This window comes from Sarcophilus harrisii, chromosome X, assembly GCF_902635505.1.
Source record: "Sarcophilus harrisii chromosome X, mSarHar1.11, whole genome shotgun sequence".
Taxonomy (NCBI): Eukaryota; Metazoa; Chordata; class Mammalia; order Dasyuromorphia; family Dasyuridae; genus Sarcophilus; species Sarcophilus harrisii.
In genome coordinates this window covers 14,998,019-15,024,692 of record NC_045432.1, presented here as the reverse complement: position 1 = coordinate 15,024,692, position 26,674 = coordinate 14,998,019, and the positions used below count along the sequence as shown (strand labels likewise).

The window sequence follows — 26,674 nt, the reverse complement described above, 5'->3', positions numbered from 1 at the left end:
CAGTGAGAAAGACAAGATTTTCCTATAAAGCAACCAGAGATTAGAGACTGGCTAAAGACAAGGTGGTCCATGGGCATAACGGAGTATGTCTGGGATGTAAGATGTCGTGTGTGTGACGGATCTACTGAAGTGGGATCTACGTAAAATAAAGCTGAACGAAGTGGAGAAAAAGCAATATCCACAATGATGTCACTGGAGAATAACCCCATCCCCTGAACCAGAAGTCAATGTACCCAAACTAGAAGGTATGGGCAGGACCTGGGTGCAGGGAGGGGGAGGTGTTGCCTCACCCCCTGAAAGCCGGCCCTTTGGGGAGGGGGAACTTTCCAGGTGCTCTATGTCACATGTGTTCTTAGCCATTATCAATGTATCCATCAGTTGTGCTGACTTTTTGTTCTCTCTAAGTATTTGCCACAGGGGATGGCTATTGAGTAGGGGGAAGGGAAGGAGTTCTCTGGATAACTATGGTGGTCTAAGAACCAGAAAAAGTCAACAGCATTTTGTTAAAAGAGGTGCGGATGCCAAAAAGAAACCTTTCTGCTCCTGCTGCTATGCCTAATAATGTTTCCTGGAAGCTCTGATCAAAGCTTAAGGATATACTTGGTCATTTAAACCTGAGGCTTGAATTTTAAGTTTGAGCAGCCAGGTGATGTAATGGGTGTAAAACAAGCATTAGAGTCAGCAACAGGTGGGTTCCGATGCAGTCGTCTTACCTCCGGCGAGTCAAGGGTCTCAGTTTCCTCAGCCTTAAAGTAGGGCTGATGATAGCACCACCCTTTATATGATGCTAAAAGTATCATATAAATGCTAGTTATTTTTATTATTGTTATCATCATCATCAGTGACCCTTCTAGAATGTGCCTCAGTGAGGTTGTGTTCATGAGGTGTTTTGTAAACAAAGTGCTATACAAATCTTAATCTTTAGAACTGGCTTAAGTTTTCTCCCGATGAAAGAGAATGAGTTGTTTTCTACTTAAAAAAGTAGCAACAACACAAGCCATCTGGTTCTCCTGAGCTCATCAACGAAATCTATCTGTGCTGCTGGGCTGTCTGGGCCTTGTGAGACTCACTGTGTGGGGCCTTGCACCCTTGTCTGTCCTCCCCACAACGAGGCTGGTTTGTGTCATGGCCGGATTCACTATTCTGGAGTTGCCGGGGTCAACCTCTAAGTCCACACCCAGCCCATGAGACACCTCTAGTATAGGAATGGGATTCAAACGTCACTGGGAAATGTTTAACAAAATAAATACCCATAAAATACAGCATCAGAATGTTCACTTGGGGCTTCCTAAGTCAACGTGTGAAGCAGAGATTGTTTCTATTCAAGTTGGAGCCCGCTGGTCAAACTAGTCTTTACTGAAAGGTTTTCATCCTCTCAGTCACTGGGTGAGATCCCCAATGCTCACATCCTGCCAGGAGTCCCTGAGCGCACACAAAATGCCCACAAGCTTCCAGATCGCTGAGGTAGTTTGAAATCTCTAGACCGACAGCCCAAAGGCACAATATCATTTACCAAACCCACACAACATGAATAGATGAATTATTGTCATTAATTGCCACCTACCTCTTTTTCTGAAGAGAACAATGGCTGTTCTCAACAGACTATAAGATATAAATGAACAGGCTGTGCCAGGAAGAAAGAACTTTCCTGCACTCCTCCACCAACTGCCACATGAAAAAGAGACTGTTGAAGTGCGCCACCTACTGGCAAAGGTTATGTTGCACCCAGAACACTTACCCATAATCCTCTCCTCTCCGCAGAGCACAGACACTCCCCTTCAAAATTTACAGCAGCAATAGGTACAGAGGGAGGGGGAGAAACAGGGAGGGACTGCAGAAAAAAGATGGGAAAGTACACAAAGGGAAAACAGGAATGAATAAAAAGCAGGAAAATAAAGAAAAAAGAGGGAAGACAGGAAGGGAGGGAAGGAAGGAGGGGGGAGAGACAGAGACAGAGAGAGAGAGAGAGAGAGAGAGAGAGAGAGAGAGAGAGAGAGAGAGAGAGAGACAGGCAGAGAGACAGAGACAGAGAGAGACAGAGAGACAGAGACACAGACACAGACACAGAGACAGAGGCAGACAGAGAGAGACAGAGACAGACAGACAGAGAGGAGAGAGAGAACAGAGAGAAAGAGACACAGAGAGAGCGACAGAAAGAGAGACATACACAGAGAGACACACAGAGAGAACAAAGAGACAGAGAGAAAACAGGGAGAGAGACACAAAGACAGAGACAGAGAGATAGAAAAAGAGAAAGAAAAGAGGAAGAAAGAGAAAGAAGGAAAGAAAGAAAAAGCAAAGAAGATAAACAGAAGAAAAGGAATGAGAGAAGGAAGAAAGGGAGGGAAGAAAAGAGGGAAAGAAGGACTCCAGAGTAGCACTGCTCACTGGACCATGCTGCTCAAGTCTACCTCATCTTCTAAAAAAGTTAACACAAAGTTCAGAGACTGCTGCTGATGATCATACTACCATACAGTGGGAAAAAAAGAGCTGGGTTCAAGCTCCATCCCCATCACTTACAACTTCCTCCTCCTTGGACCTCAGCTGCCTCCTTTGTGAAATGAGGGAGTTGGACTCAAGGGCCTCTAAAGTCCCTCTTAGCTTCACAGTAGTCTATGTATGACCTTACTCAAGTCCCTTCCATTTCCTAAGCCTTAGTTTCTCCTTCTGTAAAATGAGGAGATTGGATTCAAGGGTCTTCTAAGGTCCCTTCCAGCCCTAGATCCAAGAACCTATGCATTACAATAGACAAATGACTTCCTCTCACTGGGCCTCAGTTTCATCCTTTTTAAAATAATAGGATCTCCTGATGGAGGGAGGATTTGTTTTGTTGGACTGTGCATCTGTGTTTAAAGGATTTTGTTTTTCTGTTCTCCAATGGGGGTTAGGAGGTACAGAAAAGGGAGAGAAGACAGATTTAATTGAAAAAAATTTTAGTTCAATGAGTAAAACAAGGTAGGACAGGAGGAACACCACTGCGATCCCTTTCAGCTCTAAATATATAATCTGATGATCCCATGAGGCCTCTGGCAACTCAGATGTGAGTAGCACTACTCTATAAGCAGCTACAACAAAGCAGGGGTGTGTGTGTGTGTGTGTGTGTGTGTGTGTGTGTGTGTGTGTCTGTATACATACATATATCTATATATATATATAGGTACACACAATATACATCTTCACATCCACACACGTATATACATATGCAATATAGCTATACACATCTAAATGAACATAAATATACACAGATACATATAATACACACATACAGACCCAGGCACATATACATATGTGCACAACCCATCATACTAGCTCAAAGTACCACTAATCCTTCTGAGTTCTGTGCTTGTCTAGAATAAAAACTCAGCCCCAACCCAAGCCCAGACAGCTGCTGACTACAGAAGCAAAGTGCTATTATTTCTTACCCACCCAGATAAATGGAGGTACATCGACTCCGGGGGCCTGGGCACGAGACAGGGAGCCGGACATTCTCCCGGCAGCAGAGGTGTGTGAGAGCTGCCAGCTCCATCGCCCCTCACTTCCTTGAGGTCCTCCGATTCGGTTTTAGCCTGCATAGGAATGGACTTCGCTGGAGCAGTAAGTACCTGGCAAAGAGAAACAAGGTTTAGAAAGGCCCGGTTTCCAAGAAGAACCCTCCAAAAAGATGAGTTAGACAAATCACAACAAATTCATTCCCATACAAGATAAACAGAGCACAGTGAAATACGCTGGGACACTGACCTCAGGCAAGCTCAGTCATCGTCCCTTATCAGCTGGCCACCAAGAGCCAACCTCCCTCTCAGTTGGACATTGGCTCCCAAAACTCTCCCACCCAGGAAGTGGACGCAGAACTCTTAATCATTGTCCAGTTCTGACACAGTAGGAGGGCAGGGCTTCCAGCCCTCCGGGATCCACCGGGGTGGGGGGGTCATTCAGAGGAAGAAATAGAGACAAAACTTGTGAGTTGGTTACACAAAAACAGGCAAGGTATAAAGTCAAGGCAATTTTTCCAAACACATATACACAAAAGCAAAGTGGTGATGGGGAGTATGGGGAGTGTTCCCGGGAGGGATGCCTTATGATTCCCCTATAGGATCCAATATCTCGAGCTTGAAAGATGAAGACAAAGGTGGACAAACAGAAATCAACCTGAGGAAAGGCAAGGCAACCTCAGGATGTACCCAATCTGTAGTCCTGACCTTCAAGCCAGGACAGAGCATCGAATGCACTACTTACACGTATGACAATTAGTGTAGTTTCAGAAGAGCAATTAATTATTGCCCCTTGTTTTTCCCCCAAGTCTGACGTTCCTTGATTGAGCAAAAAGAAGATGAGCTCAGCATATAATGAGTAGATGTCTTTGGGAGCCAGGGTGGAGGAAAGAATGTACAGAAACACAAGGTGAGGTGAAGAAGGTGTACAGTGCTAGGGGGGACAATGGGAAGAGAGCGTTCTGGAAAGAGCAGCCAACCTTACAGTACCCTACAGGTGGCCTGGCTTCATAGCTCAAAGTGACCCCACAGAGACCAAGAAGGATTAGGTCATACATATTTCTCTCATACATTCACCATCAACAATTGGAAAGGACCTCAGAGGCCATTTGGTCCAACCTCCGCCATTTTATAGAGAAGGAAATTGAAGCCTAAAGAGGTTAGGTGACTTGTCCAGAATCAAAATGGCTCTTAAGTATCTGAGGCAAAATTCAAACTCAGATCTTTGCTGACTCTAACCCTAGTACTCTGTCCACTTACAATTAAGTCTCAAGGAAACTGAAACCCAGAGATGAGAGACATCTTATCAAAGGTCACTCAGGAAGTAAATGCTGTGGCACACATGCAAGTTTAGGTTTTCTGAGCTCAAATCCAGTATATTAGCCACTGGGCCCCTGTCCTCTCCTCTCAAGTCCCTTGACTCTTTATTCTATTACCAATCTTGCCCACCAGGTCCAAGTCCTGGATCATTCCCGCCATCTACTGCTTTCATTCTTCTTTTAAAACACTGATTGAATGATATAAAACTTAAATACAAAATAAGAAAAGAAAAAAATGTTGCCATGTACACAGAGAGGATTCAAAATATGAGAAAATAAATTTCCATTTCAAGAAAGTCTATATAATAAATACTACACACTATATTTGGAGCTTTTCTCATTTCCTTGTGCATTTTCTTTATTCTTTTTTTTTTCCTTTCCTACCTCCCACTTCCCCCAAGAAGGCACCAATTAAGTGTGAATATTCACATGGACATAGACATATATGCACATACACATACTCTGATATCTATAATCATACACATTTATACCCATATACATTTCATATACATCTAGGTAAGGATTTTTCTAAATCTACCAACTTAAATATTTATTTCAGCAATATTCCAACCTTATACTATCTGCTTAAGTCTAAAGCAATAATAATTAATATGGCTGCCATATCATATAGTTTCCCTATTTTTCTCTTGCCGTCACTCCTACTCATGTGTTGCTAAATAAAGATGGGGGAAAAATCCACCAAACCACAGTGGCTGGATTCACCACAAAATTATGCTATGTGATGTCTGGGCCCTCACTGCTGCCAGGCAATCCTTCTCCGTGACTTATGATTCCTAGCTTGTTTTCCAAATTACCTCTTCTAAACTTTTTCATCCCTCCCAAAGCTTTCCTTTCCCCCCCAGATGAGAACTCTGTCTCATATTTTATAGAAAAATATTGAGGTCATTTGCTGTTGGTTCCCCCTTCATCTCAAATCATCCAGATACCTCCCAACACTATGTCCATCTTCATAAGGGATCCCCATTCCATTCAGTCTCCTCTGGCAGATTGTCCCCCTCCCAGAACTTAACTTCTTTCTCTGTCCATTGGCTGCTTCCTGCACAGGCCTGTGTCTCCCCCGTCCCCTGCCCATCCTCAAAACAAACCTCACTTGATCTGTTTAGTCCCACTAGCTATGATTCCATATCTCTTCTCCCTTTTAGAACCAAGCTCCCTGAAAAAGGTACCTACAATTGATACCTCTGATTCACTCTCACTCCCTCTCCCCTCTCCTCTCTCAACAGTCTACAAATTCATCGTTTGACTAAAACTGCTTTCTTCAAAGTGACCAATGATTATTTTGGTATCAAAGAAGGCATTTTCTTGGTCCTCATCCTTTTTCATCTGAGGTTGTCTGTATGGTCAATGGGTTTCCCTTCCTTGCTACTTTCTTCTCCCTAGGTTTTGGGACACCCCTCTGTCCTACTTATATAGGCTTAAGCTCTCTGCTCACCTCCATTCTTGCATCTTCAACTGCCATCTTCAGAGAAGACATCTTCAACTGAACAAATCCAAAACCGGACTCTATCTTCTCCCCAAAACTTCTTCTTCACTCCCCTGTTATATCGAGGGCAGCACTATCCTTCAAGTCACTCTGCTTAAAACCTAAGTGTCATCCTTGACTCCTCACTCTCTCCCCGCCCCATGGACTATCAGTTGCCAAGACTTGTTACTTTTTTGTAACATCTCTTGTACGCTTCCCACGATACTGCCACGGGGACAGGCCCTTATCACCGTGTTCTCAGAATATTACAAAGAAGCTAGTTGATATCCCTGCTTTCAGGGGTCTCCCCACTCTACTCCATTCTCCCCCACTCTACTCCATTCTCCATTCAACTATCAAAATGATCCTTCTGAAGCATCCTCCCAATCAATAAACTCCAGGATCCCCTCCAGGATCTTCATTGGTCTTTGAAAGCCCTAAGTGCCCCCCACCCCAGTCAGCTTTCTGATTTTCTTACACCTTACACCACCGGTAACTGCCCCATGTACTTGGTCTCCTTGCGGCCCCTCACACCAGAAACTCCATGTCCTGTTTTTGGGCATTTTCCCTGGCTGGCTCCTATTCCCATATTTCTCTTTTCTCATCTCCCTTTCTCGGCCTCCCTGGATTCCTCCAAGTCTCAGCTAAAATCCCACCTTTTGCAAGAACTTTTCCCCCACTGATCCCCAGAAAGTTAGGGCCTTCTCTCTGTCAATCCTCTCTAACTTCTCCTGTCTAGGGCTTGTCATCTCCTCATTAGATTGTAAACTCCTTGAGGGCAGGAACTGTCTCTTAGCACTGGGCCTGAAACATACCAGGCACTTAATAAATGCTCTCCCTCTTTTGGAGAAGCATTTCCCAAGTCCCATCATAGTGAATATGATGCTTTCTATTTCTCCATAATCAATATTTTTTTTGTGGGATTTTTTTCCCTGAACAGAGGCCCTTGACAACAGTATATACACATAGAAAATAGCATATGCACGTAGAACCAGATATCCCCCCGCTTTGAGTAGGTCAGCAAAGGTCATTTATGATGGCCTCTGTTTTTCTAAAGGGCTATATTCAGGAGTGAAGAGTAACACTCTGTTACTCTGTGTACTCGTGGGGGAGCTTTGGGAGATGTGCATGCTGTGCTAACAATTTTTTCAAAATTTCAAATGCCTGTAATTTAACAGATTTATTTTGCTTTGCTTGGGAACATTACGTGACTATTTGATGATGATTATTTGGCATTTAGGCTGTGCTGTCCTGAGGATGTGAAGAATAGCAATATCAATGTGGAGGGGAAAGCACTGTGGGCAATGGGCAGGGACTGAGATTATACTGATGCACACATGTGGGCCTTGCTCCTGGAGGCTGTGTGGGAGGCAAAGGGCCTTGGGCATCACGCAGCCCAGCTACTTGTTTACTGCTTGTTGGCATGAATTATTCCTGTTGTTCTGCTCTGGATTGTTCTCTTATTTTTTTTAAAATTCCATTAGCCCCTTCTCATTATGCTTCAAAATAAGAATAAGAGAAAGGAAGAAAATTACCAAGGGAGAAAGCGTTGCTTTGGAAATTGCAGCCCTTGGATTCGGCTTCTGTTTCTCATACAACATGTAAAGGGCAAGTGGCAAGTCCCTTCTCTTCCCTAGGCCTCAGTTTCCTCCTCTGTAAAATCAGGGGGTTGGACTAGATGGAATCTGAAGATCCCTTTTATCTCATGATACAGAAGACTAAGATCCTCCCCCAGAAAGAAGGGATCAGGATCTATGCAACAGTGGTAATTCCCAATGAGACGAGTAGATATTTCTGGGTAGGTAAAGGATGAAAGGGAAAAAGATGGAGATGTTTCTTTTTTTTATTTAATAGCCTTTTATTTACAGGTTATATGCATGGGTAACTTTACAGCATTAACAATTGCCAAACCTCTTGTTCCAATTTTTCACCCCCTCCCCCAGATGGCAGGATGACCAGTAGATGTTAAATATATTAAAATATAAATTAGATACACAATAAGTCTACATGACCAAACCGTTATTTTGCTGAACAAAAAGGATCAGACTCTGAAATATTGTACAATTAGCTTGTGAAGGAAATCAAAAATGCAGGTGGACATAAATATAGGGATTGGGAATTCAATGTAATGGTTCTTAGTCATCACCCAGAGTTCTTTCTCTGGGCGTAGCTGGTTCAGTTCATTACTGGTGATGGAGATGTTTCAAAATAAAGCTAGCTTACCATGGGAACATTAGAAGAGGGGAGAATGAGATGCCACATAAAAGTCAACAAATATTGACCAAGTGCCCACTAAATGTGAGGCCCTATACTAGATGCTAGATGAAAAAAGTACATTTCCTTGTCCCTTGAGAGGACCCCTGCACTCTCCCTATGTGGGGTGCAATATGGCCACAGAGAAGCATGGATACTAAATCAAACCGTGGAGGTCGGGGGAGGAAACACCAGAGGAGATACCTTGGTAAACTTCTCCAGGAAAATGTGAAAAGGGAAAAATGTTTCCATTTTGAAATTGAATTATTCAGTGATCAAAGAAGATCTTATAAAGAAAAAAAAGGCCAGGAAGCCTGTAGCCTCTCATCTCTGGAGGCAGTTTCCTACTCTTGAGTTTAGTAACTCCATTTTACATCAGGACAAAATATCTTAGGCAGTCTTCTAAGCTCACTGTTTGCCCCAAAGATAATTCTTGGGGAGTAAGCATAGGACAAGATAAGACAAATTGTTTCAATTTACAGACACTATGTTGGATGTGAACAAAAGGGAAAAGTGACTAAATTCAGTAAAATACAATTAAAATAAGCTCACAAAAAGTCCCAGCCTTTCCACGTACAAGCTGTCCCCAAAGTCTTAATGTATCTTTAACCTAGTAAAGCTATTAAAACTTACATTTAGTTTTAAGCTATTTGAGATATTTAAGCTTAAAACTGCACCAAGAATTTTGGAAGATACTGTATTACTAATAAAACCCAGTGGAAGGGGCGAGACAGAAATTCTATTTAAAATGACTTCAAAATCCATAAAATATCCAGGACTTAACCTCCCAAGGGATGCTTTGGCTTTCTGGAAACACAATTCCAAAGCATTCTCCTGAAATAAAGGAAGACTCAAGTAAGTAGAGAGCTAGCCATTGTTCTTGCTTAGGTTGTGCCAATATAATAAAAATGATATTATTATCACTGAAATTATCCATAAAATCAGTGCAATGCCAAATAACTGACTAGTTTTGCAGAACTACATAGAATAAGATGAATTTAAAGGAAATGGTCAAAAATCACAAGAAAAATCATGAAGAAAAAGCTGGAATAAAGAAGCCTACTATTTTCTAAAGGCATAATCATTTGAACTATTTGATATTGGCTAAAAGATGGAAAATTAGATTGGAATAAACTGCATAAGGAAATGCACAATAACCTAATGTTCATTAAATCAAGAATGCAAACCAGCAGGGGAAGGATCCTCTATTCATTGAGAACAGCTGGACCGACTCTAAAGTGCTTTGGCAGAAATTATGCTCAGAACAGCATCTTATACCACAAAAAGTGCCATGTGAACATGCAACCTAAATATGAAACATCACATTATTTTAAAAAAAAACACAAGAGGAAAATGAATGAATGTACATTCATAATTTTGATCAGAGGGTTTTAAAAAATGTTTATCCTATCTTTATTTATGTCTTTTGTTTCTATTCTGAATCTATCCCTCTCCCTTCACAACCTAGTGACTTTGTAACAAGAATTAAACAAAAGTAGTTCAAAAAATTAGCTGACACAAGCCTTCCACTCCCCACATGCCTCAACAGTGAAGGGAAAAAGGGGTTTTCCCAGGCCATGCTTGATCATTAAAAACATTCAGTTTGTTTGTTTTTCTTTTCCCACATATTATTTGTAGATAGGTTTTCAGGGTCTGCTTACTCTTGTCTGTATATGGCCATATGAGAAGGTCTTTTTTTTTTTTGAAGAGGTGGATTCTTCACCAAATGAGTGATGTAAAAGAAAATTTGGACTACATAAAAGCTTTTGCATGAACAAAATAAATGTAGCAGTTAGAATAAGGGAAACAGTCAATTACAGGGAAATCTTTATACCAAACGATCTTGGATAAAAGTTGAAAATGAGAGAGGGAGCTAGCCTTGGAGCTAGGAAGACCAAAGTTCCAGTCCTGACTCTCATACATACTGGCTGCTTGACCTAAGGCAAGTCATTTTTCTTCTGCAGATCACCAGGCAGCTAAGATGACATACTGCAGACAAATCAGTAAGGGGTGTTTCCTCCTTTGGGAGCTCTCTATTTCAATGAACTGACAGATTTAGTCCCTATCCATCTCCTACAAGAAGAGCCATATAGCAAGCAAATATAAATATAGCAAGAGCCATTTCCCAATAGAAATGGTAGAAAGCTAATAATGCCACATTTAAAAATGCTCCAATCAATTTATGACCAAAGAGGAACTAGAGATCATTATTGATCACAAAATAGAAAATTTTGATTATATCAAATTGAAAAGGTTTTGTACAAATAAAACTAATGCAAGACAAGATTAGAAAGGAAGCAATAAACTGGGAAAACATTTCTACAGTCAAAGGTTCTGATAAAGGCCTCATTTCCAAAATATATAGAGAATTGACTCTAATTTATAAGAAATCAAGCCATTCTCCAATTGATAAATGATCAAAGGATATGAACAGACAATTCTGAGACAAAGAAATTGAAACTATTTCTAGCCATATGAAAAAATGCTCCAAGTCACTATTAATCAGAGGAATGCAAATTAAGATAACTCTGAGATACCACTACACACCTGTCAGATTGGCTAGAATGACAGGGAAAGATAATGTGGAATGTTGGAGGGGATGTGGGAAAACTGGGACACTGCTACATTGTTGGTGGAGTTGTGAATACATCCAGCCATTCTAGAAAGCAATTTGGAACTATGTTCAAAAAGATATCAAACTGTGCATACCCTTTGATCCAGCAGTGTTACTACTGGGCTTATATCCCAAAGAGATTTTAAAAAAGGGAAAGGGCCCTGTATGTGCAAGAATGTTTGTGGCAGGTCTCTTTGTAGTGGCCAGACACTGGAAACTGAATGGATGCCCATCAATTGGAGAATGGCTGAATAAATTGTGGTATATGAATATTATGGAATATTATTGTTCTGTAAGAAATGACCAGCAGGATGATTTCAGAAAGGCCTGGAGAGACTTACATGAACTGATACTGAGTGAAATGAGCAGGACCAGGAGATCATTATATACTTCAATAACAATACTATATGATGATCCATTCTGATGGACGTGGCCCTCTTCAACAATGAGATGAACTAAATCAGTTCCAATAGAGCAGTAATGAACTGAACCAGCTACACCCAGTGAAGGAACTCTGGGAGATGACTATGAACCACTACATAGAATTCCCAATCCCTCTATTTTTGTCCACCTGCATTTTTGATTTCCTTCACCGGCTAATTGTACACTATTTCAAAGTCCGATTCTTTTTGTACAGCAAAATAACTATATGGACATGTATACATATATTGTATTTAATTTATACTCCAATATATTTAACACGTATTGGTCAACCTGCCATTGGGGGGAGAGAATGAGGGGAAGGAGGGGAAAAGTTGGAACAAAAGGTTTGGCAATTGTCAATGCTGAAAAATTACCCATGCATATATCTTGTAAATAAAAAGCTATAATAAGAAAATAAATAAAAAAAATTAAAATGCTCCAATCACTAATAAGAAAAAGGCAAGTTACAATAGCTTTGAGGTACATCAAGTAGGCAAGACCAATAAATGGAAATACTCAACACTGGAGAAAGGTCAGAGTGGAAATTCATATGTTAATACAGTGTTGGTGGAACTGTGAATTAATCTGAACATCCTGGAAAAAGTAAAGGCAACATATCCCAAAGAAATCTTAAAGAAGGGAAAGGGACCTGTTCGTGCAAAAATGTTTGTGGCAGCCCTCTTTGTAGTGGCCAGAAACTGGAAACTGAGTGGATGCCCATCTGTTGGGGAATGGCTGAATAAATTGTGGTATATGAATGTTATGGAATATTATTTTTCTGTAAGAAATGACCAACAGGATGATTTCAGAAAGGCCTGAAGAGACTTATATGAACTGATACTGAGTGAACAGTGATGCTGAGATCATCATATACTTCAACAACAATACCATATGATGATCAATTCTGATGCATGGGACTCTCTTCAACAATGAGATGAACCAAATCAGTTCCATTTGTTCAAGAATGAATAGAACCAGCTATACCCAGCAATAGGACTCTGGGAAATGAGTGTGAACCACTACATAGCATTTCCAATCCCTCTGTTTTTGTCTGCTTGCATTTTGATTTCCTTCTCAGGTTCATTGTACACTATTTCAAAGTCTGATTCTTCTTATGCAGCAAAATAACTATTTGGACATGTAAAAATATATTGTATTTAACTTATACTTTAACATATTTAACATGTATTGGTCAACCTGCCATCTGGGGGAAGGAGTGGGGGAAGGAGGGAAAAAATTGGAACAAAAGGGTTTGCAAGGGTCAATGCTGAAAAAAAATTACCCATGCATATGTCTTGTAAATAAAAAGCTGTAATATAAAAAAAAGAAATAAAAAGTAAAGGCAAGTTGGAATTGAGGGGAAAAAAATCACTAAATTCTTCATAGCCTGTGAACCAGCAATTTTGCTACTGCTCATGTACCTCATGAAAAACGAGGACAGAAATGCAAAGTCCTCTCATATAACAAAATATTCATTGCAATGCTCTTTGTTTCTAGGTGTGTGTATGTTGCCAGTAGAAGGGGGTTAGTCATCTGGAAGAGCAACTAAGTAAGTTGTGATAAATGAACCTAATGAAATGACTGCATCATATGATGAAATGATGGAGTAGTGAGGGGCATCACATTGTGTGAGTGGACAGGATGTCTAAGAGTCAGGAAGACTTGGGTTTGTATTCTGCTTCTGGCATCTACTGACAATGTGATTTCCAATAACCTCTCTGAGCTCTAGCAGCTCTCCAAGACTCCAAGTTACAGAACAGTTGCCAATCTGTATTGGTTAACTGAATTTCTTCATTGGAAGGAATAAAAATACAAGTATGGTCCATCCCCCGAACACTAAAGTAAAAAAAAAAAAGCTTCTTTAAATGATTCCCTGCTCAGAAAGAATTTATAAAACTTAAAAAAAAGAATTTAAAAATCAAATGAGAGACACTGAGGAAAAAAACATCCAAAAAAAACAAGGTTATGGTAAAAAAAAAAATTGCCCACCTAGAAAAAGAAATAGAGTCTTAAAGATGAAAATAATCTGGTGCAGTAGATAGAGCACTAGCCCTGAAGTCAGAAGCACTTGAGTTCAAATCTGGCCTCAGACACTTAATGCTTCCTAGCTGTGTGACCCTGGGCAAGTCACTTAATCCCAATTGCCTTAGCAAAAAAAAAAAAAAGATGAAAATAATTTACCCCTAATCTGAAAGTCAAAGGAGATTAATAAGATTGAAACTAAGAAAACTATTGAACTAATTAATAAATCTAAGAATTGGTTTTAGGAAAAAAACAAGAAAAAATTAAAATAACTCTTTGAAAATTAGAATTGGGCAATGGGAAGCGAGTGGAGGTATAAGAGAACAAGAGATAACAAAACAGAATATTAAGAATGAAAAAAATAGAACAGAATATGAACTATACAAAAAAATGACAGATCTGGAGAACAGATCAAAAAAAAGAAAATATAAAAATAATTGAGTTATCTGAAAGCTGTGATCAAAAATAGAATCTTGACATAATAATGCAAGAAATAATCTAAGAAAATTGTGTTGGACTGATAGAACATGAAGGGAAAGCAAAAATAGAAAAAATCTCCTGATCCCTACTTCAAAGAGATCCTTTATAGAAAATACATAGGAATATTATTGCAAAACCCCCAGATCACAGAGAAAATTTGCAAGAGGCAAGAACAAAACAATTCAAATATGGTACAATTAGACTTATCAGTAGTCACAATAAAAGACTGCTGGTCATATATATCAGCAAATCAAAAGGACTAGGTCTGTGGCCAAAAATATCAGAGCCAGCAAAATTATCCATAATATTAAATTTTAAAAATGGACATTCAACAAACCTGCAGATTTTCAGAACATACTTTCAACCAAACACGAACTCAAAAGAAAATTTAATATATAAAAGCCAATATCCAAGATTAATCTCAAGGAATTTAACATGGACAAACTGTTTATGTTTGTTTACATGGAAATGTACACCATATGTTTAAGATTAACATCGGTAATTGGATAGCTCAAAAGAAAAGTTTTCGACAAATGAGGTACAGAAGAATAGACTCAGAGGCATTAGAGGGGGGAGCAGGGCTCATAGTTCTGAAACCTCAATATCAGGAAATATTGAGGAAATATCAGGAATGGGTTTAATAGGCAACACTACCTGGTATGTACCAGAAAGGGTATAGCACACTCCAAAATCTATAAAGAAATAATGGAAGAGGAATAGAGGAGAAGGAAGCAAAGGGGGTGGGGAAGAAGACAAGGGAGGAATCTATGGGTGGGAAGAGGTTAGATAGTAGCAAGGCAAGTTAAGGAGCAGAATTTAAGTAGAAGAGTTAGTAGGGATAGGAAAGAAGAGATACAAACACTATAACATGGAGCAGGAGTCGAATTTATTGGATAAAATTGGATTTTAAAAAAGTATGGCTAGTAATCATTGATCTTAGACAAACTTAAAGATTCAATCAAGAAAGAAATCTACATTTTATCTCAGCCATACTATATATAGTTTTAGATGCATGTTTACATATAGGTAAATGTGTGTGTCTGAGTATATATAGATTTGTATGTATGTCACTCTATATAACTGTGTATATAGATATATGTATATATGTGTGAGTCAGTGGATGGGTATGAGTGTGTGTGTGTGTTTGTGTGTGTGTGTGTGTGTGTGTACAAGTGCATATCATATATCTATTCAACATATCTATGCTTGGGGGAGATGGGAAGGATGAAAGAGAAAAAAGAATAAAGTAAAAAAAATGATCAGCAGAAAACAAAAGAACAACTTACAAGAAAGCAAAAAAAAGATGGAGCACTCACGAATATAATTTCTTCTACTATTATATAGCCTTTCTTGAACTAGAAATTTATTGTTAAATATTTCGAATCCTCCCTGATGTTCTGCTGGGCACATGACAATGTTCTGTTTTGTTTCATCTTATTTTCCTTTTCCATCTTTCTTTTTTCTATTGTTTTTTTTTAATAAACAGAAAAAAAAATAACTGTCTTGGGAATCTGAAAATAAAAGGGTTCCACGATGCAGGAAGAGATATACTGGAAAATGACAGCAGAGGAGGAAAAAATCCAGGAGAAAACAATTTAGATAATTTGTATAGAATAATAGCATAGAATCTCAGAATCTAAGGGCTCTAAGTGTTCTTTCTTCAGGGTCATCCAGTTTAGTCCAGAACTGAAGAGAAACCTCTTCTAAGCCCTCCCTGATGAGCAGTAATCTAGGATTTAACTATTAGGCAGATTTCTCTTACATAAAACCTGCCTCTCTATAATTTCTACCCACCATCCCTAGTTCTGTCCTCTTGGTCATGCAGAACAATGTATTTATTCCCTTTCCTATATAGAACTCTTCAATATTTGAGGACTAATATGATGTCCTACTTCAGTCCTCCCTCCCCCTCTTCCAAACCCTCATCATCTCACCATCCTGGTTATCTTCTTCTGGATGACCTCTAGCTTGGCTTTATTTTTCCCAAACTAAAACTAAACATGATTCATTGTTTCTTTTTGCCACTAAGATTATTCTTTTTCTAGAATACTCCCAATATCCTAGTTCCTCCCTATCCCAACAATAGCAACAGCAACAAAACCAAAAACGACTGCCCTTTACTCTTATTTTCAGTCTCTGCAATAAAACTTCAGAGGATTGCAGTCAGCAGGTAACTAGAGTCATTTCCATTTGGGGGGGTGCCTATCACTGTGAGGACCATAAGAAGAGTTAGCCATGTCCTAAAGGTGCTCACCTCCTCCTAGATCACTTCCTTGTCTTGGCAGAGGAGCTTGAGTAAGTAAATGAAACTATAAGCTAAGCTATTCAGGGTTACCTAAGATAAACACATGGTAGTGGAGAGTTCTGAGAAGAGGTGATCTGCTGGAGAAGGAAATAGCAAAACCACTCCGGTGTCTTTGCCAAGAAAATCTCATGGACAGAATTCTAGAGCGAAGCTTCTTAAACTGTGGATCGTGATCCCATAACTGAAAGTGTGGGTTGTAAAAAAATGTGGCAACAGAAAAAGGTATCAAATATTCTGCCAAGATGAAATTCTTTACGTAAAAATAAACAAGCATATCCATCTCATTAGGAAGTGAATGAGTTTTCGTCTTTAATAAATGGGAAAATTATACATATACCAAAGAATTCTTTAAAAATAAATTTCTTTATGGTTTGTCAGCAGTAAATGTTTGATTTGTATACCTAGTTCCTATTCCCCAGTTACACTGGGGTTGTGTAAAAAACTCTCAGGTGAAAAGGGTCACAAATGGAAAAAGTTTAAGAAGTTCTGGTCTAGATGAGGTCTTTGCTCCACAGAGCCATGGATTAGGATATTTCTGAATGATTGAATAACTACAAAAAAGTGCTTATAATCTCTTTTAGAATTCTAGATACAGAAACCAATTCAATATAGTATATCATCACATCCCAAAATATCTGATAGAGGAAAAAAGTTTCAGAAAGTCTAAAAAGAAAAGAATCTTAGCCAGAAACACCAGAGAAACCTTTCCAGAGGAGCTGAGATTGAACTGAGTTTCGGAGTGGGGTAACTGAGATAGGCAGAAGGCAAAATGAATCTCAGTAAGGATATGAAAGCAGAAACGATCCTGTCATGTGTAGGGGAGTGTCAGTCGGCTGACCTGGTGAGAGGATTTGTGCTAGAAAAGAGTGAGATCACAACCATAGCCGGTAGAGAATTCTTAACGAAACAAGAGACAATCTGGCTCCATAAAGTCTAAAAATGTATCATAAAAATCAATGAAGATAGAATTAAAAGGAAACTGAGTAGGAAAAACATTTGCATTAAATGGCACTGATAAAAGTCTGATCCTCCAAATACACGGGGAATCGACACAAATACATAACACTGAGAGTCATCTTCCAATGGCTACATTGTCAAAGAACATGATTTTCAAAAAAATGATAAACTGTAAATGACTTCCAGGAAAACATGCTCAAAATCACGAATGGTGATACATAAATACACAGTAAATGTACAATGAAGCAGGAGTTTTACCTCATGCTTAATGGATGGAGAATTAGGGCAGAGAAAGATGAGAAAATCCTGACTATTAGCACGAGGACAAAAGGTGGCATATTTTGTCAGATGAGAATCCACCTGAGAGATTCACCTATTCTCTTAGCTCCCAGATGGCTCTCCAGGACAGAATGGAGTGAAATAGCCTGTTGGCTTAGATTTAAAATCAGAAAGACTCGAGTTCAAATCATATGTCACACTTAGAAGTGGTGTGATCCTAGGCAAATCATTTTCTCTCTCTGGGCCTCAGTTTTCTCCTCTGTAAAAGGACACTGGCCTCTGAAATGCCTTCCAGATCTAGACCTCAGATCCTACAATACATTCTCCGATAAATGTTGACTTAATTTGATTTTTGGGGGTCACAAGGGAGGTTTCAGTCTGGAAGGGAGAAGTAAACTTAAACTCGAAAGATAAAAGTCATCATCAAAAGTTGTTTTTTAAAGAATAGGGAACAAAAGGTTGACTAGGTCTAAGGAAGCCAGATGGCAGACAGGAGGGTCCTGAAGGTTGGGTCGGAGGCAGAAAGAACACGGTGCCGGCCGCTGTCTCCGCCACGGGGGTTCTTACCTGTACCTTGGATGGGGATTAAGGCAAGAGAAACACTTCTCAGGTAAGCGAGACGGATCAGCCTTGTCAGGAAGCTGCATCCATGGAGACACTTCTCCCACTGTCCCTGGATCTGGTCAAGAGCCCCACTGCATGAAGGAGCGGGAGAGGGAGTTATATACCAGCTGTGCATCTCCTAACTCACTTTGGCATCGCCAATCACACACAAGGACGTTGCTTTTGTATGGAAAACATCCTGTAACCATCAGCTTGATTGTTTAATGAACGTGTGTGTGTGTGTATGTGTATCTGTGTGTGTATATACATACGCACACGCACATACACACATATTTGCTTATATGAATAAATCTACATATGTATATATAATCATTATATATATATATATATATATATATATATATATATATGTATATAAAATTACAGAAAGAGTCAGACATGTCCTGAACAATTCGGAAAGGCCTCAGGATCTCTGAAGACAGCTCGTTCCCAAGGAGTTTACAAGCTCCCCCCCAACGGCTCCCTGTGTTATTTCAGTAAGAAAAAAGATTATGAACACAGTAAGATAAGAACCCTGCTCTGGAGTCAGTGAAACGAGAACGCCTTACCTAATGCAAACAGGCCACAATCAATTTCCCAAAAGTACAAAGAAGGAACAAATTCGGCCCCAGTTCCCTCTGCCCCGCCCCTGCGGCGACAAGCTCAGCAAGGCCTGGGGCCCATGGTGTCAATTTGCCTGACACTTGGCCAGGCTAAAAATACATTTACAGGAGTCACCAGAGCAGTATCTCCCACCCCACTCTCTCCCCTCACCATGCGTGCGCGTGTGCGCGCACACACACACACACACACACACACACACGTCCTTTTTTCTTAAAGAAATATCATCCATAACTCAGGTTTTGTGGGGTGCTATCATAAGGTCATGGGGTCACAGGCAGAAGCTCTTTTAGTCTAAACCCTTTCATTTTAAACAGAAGGAAACTGAGGCAAGGTTCAAGCAGGAAACGCGATCTGCTCAAAAATACCACATCAAGTCCTGGAGGCTAGAATCTTCAAGCAGTTTTTCCCTGGGGTCTCTCTAAGGGGCTCTTAGAAATCTCAAATGAGGCCAAAAAAATAGCGAGTGCTCGCACAAAAATGACATCTGTCCCGAGGGCCTGTGTCCTCAGAAAAAATGGTCCTATGGAAATACAGGCATCCTCAGTGAGAGAGATGCATCTTTTCTTTTAAAATCACCTTTGTTTTCAAGTATCACCTCGTCCTTTCCCCTACCCAGCCCAGCATCTCTCATAGGAAGCAAGTCACTGCATCTGACAGTGCATGCAGCATTCTGCAGTCCGAGTCCCCCACCTCTGCAACGAAGGGAAGGGGGGGATTTTAAGAGCAGGCTTCTTTCAAAGGCAAAAAATGGAGGGAAACATTTTTTGAAGTGCCTTTCACTATAAAAATCAGGTTCCTATATTTGTATATCCTGGTGACCTTCTCCGGGGAGTGTGTTGGGGTATGTGTGTGTATCACAATGTCTCTTCTCTGAGGCTTCTGGGAATTGCATCTGTTATCAGCTGTTCTCTTTCTGACTTGTTGAATTCCCGCATCAATTACCAGGCATTTAACCCGAAACAGCTTGACAGAATTCCTTTTGAGTTTTCAGATAGATTTATTAGCCATGATGGAATTGAGCTCAATCCAGCAATCACCTTAAGTCTGCTATCCACAGTCTCTTTTCTTTCCAGGCTCAGAAGACCTGAGTTCTTTAGCTTCATGATCCTGGGCAAGTCATTTCACTTTTGCCTGCCTTAGTTTCCTCATCTATAAAATGGGGATCATAATAGCACCTACCTTAAAGGTTGTGAAGATCAAATAAGATATTGGAAAAATGCTTAGCATAGTGCCTGGCACACAGTAGGTGCTATATAAATGCTTATTCCTCTCTTTCCACACCAGCCCACCAGCCTGTGTACAAATGTGTGCACCCACACATTTCCCCCTAAGGGTAGGAGTTTTTCCCCTTTTTTCTTTTGTATCCCTAGGATCCAACACAGTGCCTGGCACACAGTAGGTAATTAATAAAAGCTTGTTGATTTCTACATTCCCCCTGTGGAATCCAAGGTCCCGGTGTCTAGGGCTGTTTTATTTCTGTATTTCTAACGACTAGCACGGTTCCTAGCACATAGAAGGCTCTTAGTAAAACCCTGTTAATTGATGGACCAAAGAAAAGTGAGACGGAAGGATTCTGGGCGACCACTATCATTTGAGAGTGATTGTGCATGCCCTCCCTGCCACGCTCCTTCCTCCCCTCTCCTGTCTGTGGGTGTGGCCCATCTGACTCACACTATTGGTCTGGCTGCGGCGGAGCTGGAAACATTTTTCTGGGATGCCTTCTCCTTCCAACGAGCACTGAGCTTCTGGATAAGGGCAGCTCGAGTCAACCTGAAGAAAAATAGCAGAGAGAGGGGGATTTCAGGGGCTGGCCATAGTTACCCGGCTCAGGGACAGGTGCCTGCCTCTCTGGTGTCTTAACAGAGTCGACAAGCAAGCTGTTGTTGCTATTTTGAGCAGCCCCGAGACAGGGGCCCATGGCCTTCTCCGGTCACACGCGAGATGGCAAACGTAATGTTGGAAACTGATTTTGGGTGGAAGTTTAAAGGAGTTCACGGATCCTGGCACCACCAAGCCAGGCAATTTCTCAGGCCTCGTGGAGCCATTTGTGGAAAAGATTCAAGGAGTAGCGTTGACAGAGGCTCAAATAAAGTCGGCTCAAGTTGCAGGGTGGGGCTGGTTAGCAGGCTCATGGGAAGTTTAGAGGCTGTCCTATCCCGGGCCTGCTGTGAGGGATTGACAAAGATCAAGTTACCAAGCCAGATGATCAATAGAACAGATTTCAGATCTCTTCAGTCCAGCCTAGAAATCAAGCAGAAATTTTCTGTGACTCGGTCTCTGTCTCCCCCCCACCCCTGACCCAAATGGTGTGCCCAGCAAGGCAGCAGCTCACCTACAGCCCTGGTGCTTGGCGTGCCCCTCCCCCAGCACCGGCCACAAGGCTCATGAATAGCAGTGGACCCCAGCCCCAGGCCAAGCCATGCCATAAGAAAAAGTCTGGATGCAAGGATTATTCAGGGCCTGTGCAACGTGGCTGAGTCAATAGTGGGGGGGGGGGGGGGAGAAGGAGGGGGTGTGGAGAGCAGGGTACAGTATTTTCCCTTTCTTGACATGATTAATGCCATTTGAGAGCGGCCTCCATTTCTGTTTAAGTCACATCTAATCCCTGGATTGTTCCTTCCTTTTCAAACCCAAATAGATCACGGGCGAGGCCGACCAAAAGACACAGGCTGCCTGTCTCAGGAGCCCAAGGTCAGTGACAAGCTGGGAGATCAGACAGTCTCTGTCCTCTCTCCCTGCCCCGCCCCTGAACACAACAAACTGCTCACAAGGCCAGTGACTGAGTGGCAGGAAATCCAGAGTGACCGTTTCCTTTATACCACAAGTACCTGCAGAAAAAGGGCACTTGTCCAGAAGCTTGTTTGCCCTTCCTCCTTGGCAGCTAGGTGGCACAGTAGAGATGGTAGACCTTGAAGACAGGGAGATCCGAGTTCAAATCTTACCTTAGAAAAGCACTATCTGGGCAATTCATTTAATCACTCTGGGCCTCGGTTTCCTCATTTGTAAAATGAAGGGGTTGATCTCAGTGGCCTCTAAGGTTCCCCGTTAGAATGGGAATCTGTGGTCCAATGATCCTCTAGAAGACCTGACTTCAAAGCTGCTATAGACATTCACTAGTTGTGTGACTCTGGACAAGTCACTTGTAAAGGAAGGATTGAACTCAACCTCCAAGGTCCCTTCCAGTTCTAAATCAATAATTCTAGGATACATTTGTAGAATTTTGCAGTTATATAATACTTTAAGGTTTGCAAAGTGCAATACATGTTATCTCACTCAATCTTCACAACAACCCTGGCAAGTAGGTGTTATTATGATCCCCATTTTACAGATGAGGAACTGAGGCAGACAGTGGTTACCTCAGGGTCACCTGGCTATCATATGAAGCCAGATTTCCACTTGGGCCTTCCTGACTCCAGGGCAAATGCTCTATCCATTGGGCCACCTAGTTGCCCCAAAAGAGGCGCATAACTGCCTTTTCCTGATGAAGGACCTAAGTGGTAAACAAGGAATTTCCTTTCCACAAAGAGGGGCTCTACGAATCAGGGAGCTCTGGATTCAAGCCCAGCCTCTGACAAGTCTCCCTGCTATAGGTAGGGCCCTGGGCCAGTCATTTAAGCTCTCGTTTACAGAAAAGGTGGCCAAGCTTCTTGTGCAGGAAGTGACAGGGGTAGATCCCTTCCCCCCAAAAAACCATTTCTACCCACAAGTGACAAGTCTTCTAGGCTTCCGGCTGGTCAGGTCTTAGTCCCAGGAACACCTCCCAAATGACGGCTCTAGGCCTGCTCAAGCCGGCAGCTTTTCACCTCAACCTTTACTTCCTAGGAGGCCAGCCCAAGTCAACCTCCGGCTACAAACTCAGGTTCTCCGTATCCTTCGACAAAAGCCTTTCCTTGATGCTATCGAGCCCTTTCCTTTCACTGCTAAACCCCTACAAAGAACAGCCCCTGTCGGCCTCTTTCCTCCCCACCCACTTCCTGATCACTCTTGTGATCTGGCTTCTGACCCCAGTGCCCCACCACAAGTGCTCTCTATGAAGTTACCCTGTGGGAGCTCGGGCCTTGTCTCGGTCCCGGCCTCGATCCCGATGCACTGCTTCTGACCCGGGGGGCCTCACCTTTCCCAGCTGGTCTCCTGCCCGGTTTTCCTCGACACTATTCCCCTCCCATGTCTCCCCCCATGCCATGTTACTGTAACTTCTCGGCCTTTTACTCTGGCTCATCCATCATCGCCCTCCCTGCCCCCCTCCTCCCCAAGTATGAGGAGTCATGCCGGGATGTGTCCTGGGCCAGCTTCTGTTTTCTGTTTGTCCTCCCTCCAGCTGACTTCATTGACTTCCCTGAGTTAAATTATAAGGCAGCACGTGATTGTTCACTCATATTCCTTTCCTTTGGAGGTGCTTTCGACAAAAGCTCCCCATCCCTCTCCACACCATGTGTCTTTCTGTCACCCTCTGAGCCACACCACGTGAGTTCCGGTGACGATGGTACTGAGCGATTTGCAGCCCTGGAGCATCACCAGCAAGAAAAGGATATGGTTTTTGCGCAGGCTGGGATCACTGAAAGTTTCCAACAAGTGATCCCATCCATTTCTTCCTCTGGTTGAATTCTGGGCCTGTCCAATTCAGATGCCCATGATGGGCTAACTTGCTCATCCTATGGCATGTCTCCAGGGACAGAGTCTGGGCACTAAGCGGTTCCCATCACCTGGACTTTTCCCCTTATGGCTCATCATGTCAATCACTTTTGAGTGGCCACGGATCTCACTGAAGGTGTCTCTGGCCTAGAGCTTTGTGGGGCTTCAGGCAAACACAGGCAATCACATGTCAGGAGCATGTGGAGAACCACCCATTTGTAGAAGATTCTCCCACCTATGTGGACTCTGCACAAGACTTTTACACCCACAGCAGGGCAGCTAGCTTTAAAGCCCATTAAGTCAACTGCTTCTTTTACAAATCAGTAGCTATTATTCATTTCAGTTATTATGTGACTGAAGGTATGGTCACGGAGATCCTAGTTCTCAAGCTGGAAGGGACCTTAGAGGCCACCAAGTCCAACCTCTTTGTCGTACTCAGGCTCAGGGAGGGGAAGGGATTCGTCCTCCATGTTTCCAATCTGTGCAACCTCTCCTGGACCTCAGTTTTCTGTCAACTCTAGAACTAGGAGCCTATGCTCCCTCCGACCCCCGGGTTTCTATTCCAAATTTCCTTGTACATACTTATAGGAACATGGGCTACATCCACAATGGAAGCTCCTTAAGGACAGGGACCAAATATTTCGTTCATTTTGGTCTTGGTCTCCCTAGTTCTTGGCACACAATTAGTACGTTTGCTGATTGACTGTAGGAACCTAACCAGCTACATGAAAGGCCCTCTGCTCGAGGGCAAGCACCGGACCTATGGCAGATAAGGTGCCTGAGGCCCTCGCCCGCCCATTTTCCGAACTAAGAGGGAAATTCAGCTAATTGTCATTTACAGCTTTAATACCCTTAGCCCACGAAGCCCTGTGCTTCCCCTCTCGACCTACTCAGCCAGCCAGTGTCCCAGGCCACAGAGACTAGGGGAGAAAGAGAAGGAAAAAAAGCATTTCAGCAAACCCAAAGCATCAACCAAGGTGGCCGGAAGGAGGAATTCCACAAACACTTATTAATTAATCGCTTACTATGTGTAAAGGCCTGGGCTTGGCTCAGTCTTGTCTGACGCCACAGATGCCAGAACGGGAAGTGCTGTGCCACCTCAGAATTTTCCCAGTAAATAGGCTACTCCCTAGGGAGAGAGGAGAAGCTTGTCAAAGTTGTGCTAGCTCTTGAAGGGTTCTCAGGGCCTCTTCAGGAACATGGACTGGCTGCTTCAGCCCCCTAGTGGCCTGATGGCAGGGCCATCCCTTTAACAAGGAGCTCATCATTCATTGCAGGCTCCATAAGCAGCCACCCAACGGCTCTGTTTGATGTGAGGGTTGGAGTCCACTGCCCTAATACCCACCTGGCACACACACATGCCCCTGGGCTAAAGGGGCTCGAGCAAGAGGCTGGCAATGGTACCATCTAGCCTAGTCCCTCTGTCGGAAAAGGAAACTTAAGGCATATGTCTTATTGACAGTTAAAAATGTTTCTTCGTAGCAAAAGAAAATAGAGAGAAGGAAGAGGTACGTGGAATAATTATAGTAGCCAAGCTAATTCTCAAAGAAGACATTAGCAAATCAATGGTTTTGCAAAGGGTGGTGGGATTATGGGCATGGAATATTGCATACACAGTCAGACTGCATAGTAAAGCTTCTTAAACTGTGGTTTGCAATCTCATATGGGGTCATGGAACTGAATGCGGGGCTCACAAAATTATGACTTCTCAGTAAATGGCTGCTTTGTATACCTATTTTATATACCTATATACCTGGCATCACATAAAAATGTTTTGGGCAAATAGGGGTCATGAGTGGAAAAAGTTTAAGGAGCCCTGATATATAGATTGTTCCAATTTTTTTGGTTACAAGGGATGTCTTACAGGGGAGAAAGATGCCTTTTACAATGAAGATACTGTAAACACAAAAGGTAAACTAAAATTGAAAATTAAAACAAAAATAAAATTGAATTATTAAAATATTCTTGTTCACAAATGATGCATTTAACATTCAGGAAATAAGCACTGGACAAATGTGCTTGTTCTGTGCAAAATGCTAAGAATTTCTCAAGAAAAAGGGCACCGGCTTTTAGGATTTCTGATTTCCCCATTGGCAGCAATGGAAGAGCTGACCACCCAGAGGAGGAGGATTCTCCCTCCCTGCTCTCTCTCATCTCCAACCTCTTCCTCCCACCCTACAATTGGGAACATGTGCTACACAAACAAAGATGTAGCAGATGCTTCAAAAAGAGTATGATAGTGAGAACTTGGCTGAAGAAAAGGAAAAAGAAAGAAATTGTTCATTGAATCAGAGATCTAGAACTGGCAGGACCCCAAAAGTCATTGAGGCTGATCCTCTCCTTTTACAGATGGGGAAACTGAGGTCCGGGGAAGGGATTTGCCCAAGGCAACACATAGGCTTCTAGATCCAGAGATGGAAAGGACCTCAGAGGCCATCTAGTCTGACCTCTCCATTTACAGACATGGAAACTGAGGTCCAGGAGGGGAAGTGCTTTTCCTGGGGTCACACAATAGCAAGTGTTAAGAATGTGGACCCGTGTCCTCTCACTCCAACATCAATACCGTCTCTACTGCCTCTTGATATGTTCTCTTTTTGCACGTGGGGTAGGGGTTGGGGGGGGAGTATCTTCACAGTCAATCCCTCTTCTGGTCAAGATGGCCACCAGTTCCCAAACACCCACTCTAGCAAAAATCTGAGATTTACTCAAGACTAAACGATGATCAAGAAATCCAATCAGAAAGTACACTGACTGACTTCCATCCTGGAATTCAAGCAGCCAGTAGATATTTCTGAAGCTCCTATGTGCCAGGCAGTGTGCTAAGCACTAGGGATACAAAGAAAGGGAAAAGCCAGGCCCGCCCGTAGAGCAAAGCTTTTTAAACTGTGTGTCTTGAACCCATATGGAGTCATGTGTTTGAATGTGGGTGTTGTGAAAAATTTGGCAGCAGGAAAAGGTATCAAATATTCCAGCAAGATTTAATTCTTTATGTAAAAATAAACAAGCACATCCATCTTATCAGTATGTGAATTTGCCTTCATCTTTAATAAATGGAAAAATTATATGTATACAAGAGAATTGTTTTGAAATACATTTCTTTGTGATTTATTATCAGTAAATGTTTCATTTGTAAACCTCTTTATACACCTATTTACTCAGGATCACATCACAGGAAAATTTCTCAGGAGAAAA

General features: G+C 41.9%; 1 protein-coding gene across 7 annotated transcripts in view; it reads right to left on the bottom strand.

The window, feature by feature from the left end:
* Positions 1–26,674, bottom strand: part of MORC4 (MORC family CW-type zinc finger 4) — a 42,961-nt gene that overhangs the window by 5,342 nt on the left and 10,945 nt on the right. For 2 of the 7 annotated variants that reach the window (XM_031945259.1, XM_031945257.1), the window contains exons 3-5: positions 20,522–20,620; positions 18,191–18,318; positions 3,427–3,602 (exon numbers count right to left, since the gene is read on the bottom strand). In XM_031945259.1, coding sequence (XP_031801119.1) covers positions 3,427–3,572 — 146 coding nt within the window. In that variant the 5' untranslated portion in view covers positions 3,573–3,602; positions 18,191–18,318; positions 20,522–20,620. Of the gene's footprint in view, positions 1–3,426; positions 3,603–3,738; positions 3,838–6,260; positions 6,455–18,190; positions 18,319–18,795; positions 18,888–20,521; positions 20,621–21,044; positions 21,066–24,507; positions 24,612–26,674 lie in introns of those variants that run through there. The other 5 variants (XM_031945258.1, XM_031945260.1, XM_023506872.2 and 2 more) reach the window with 5 other exon arrangements.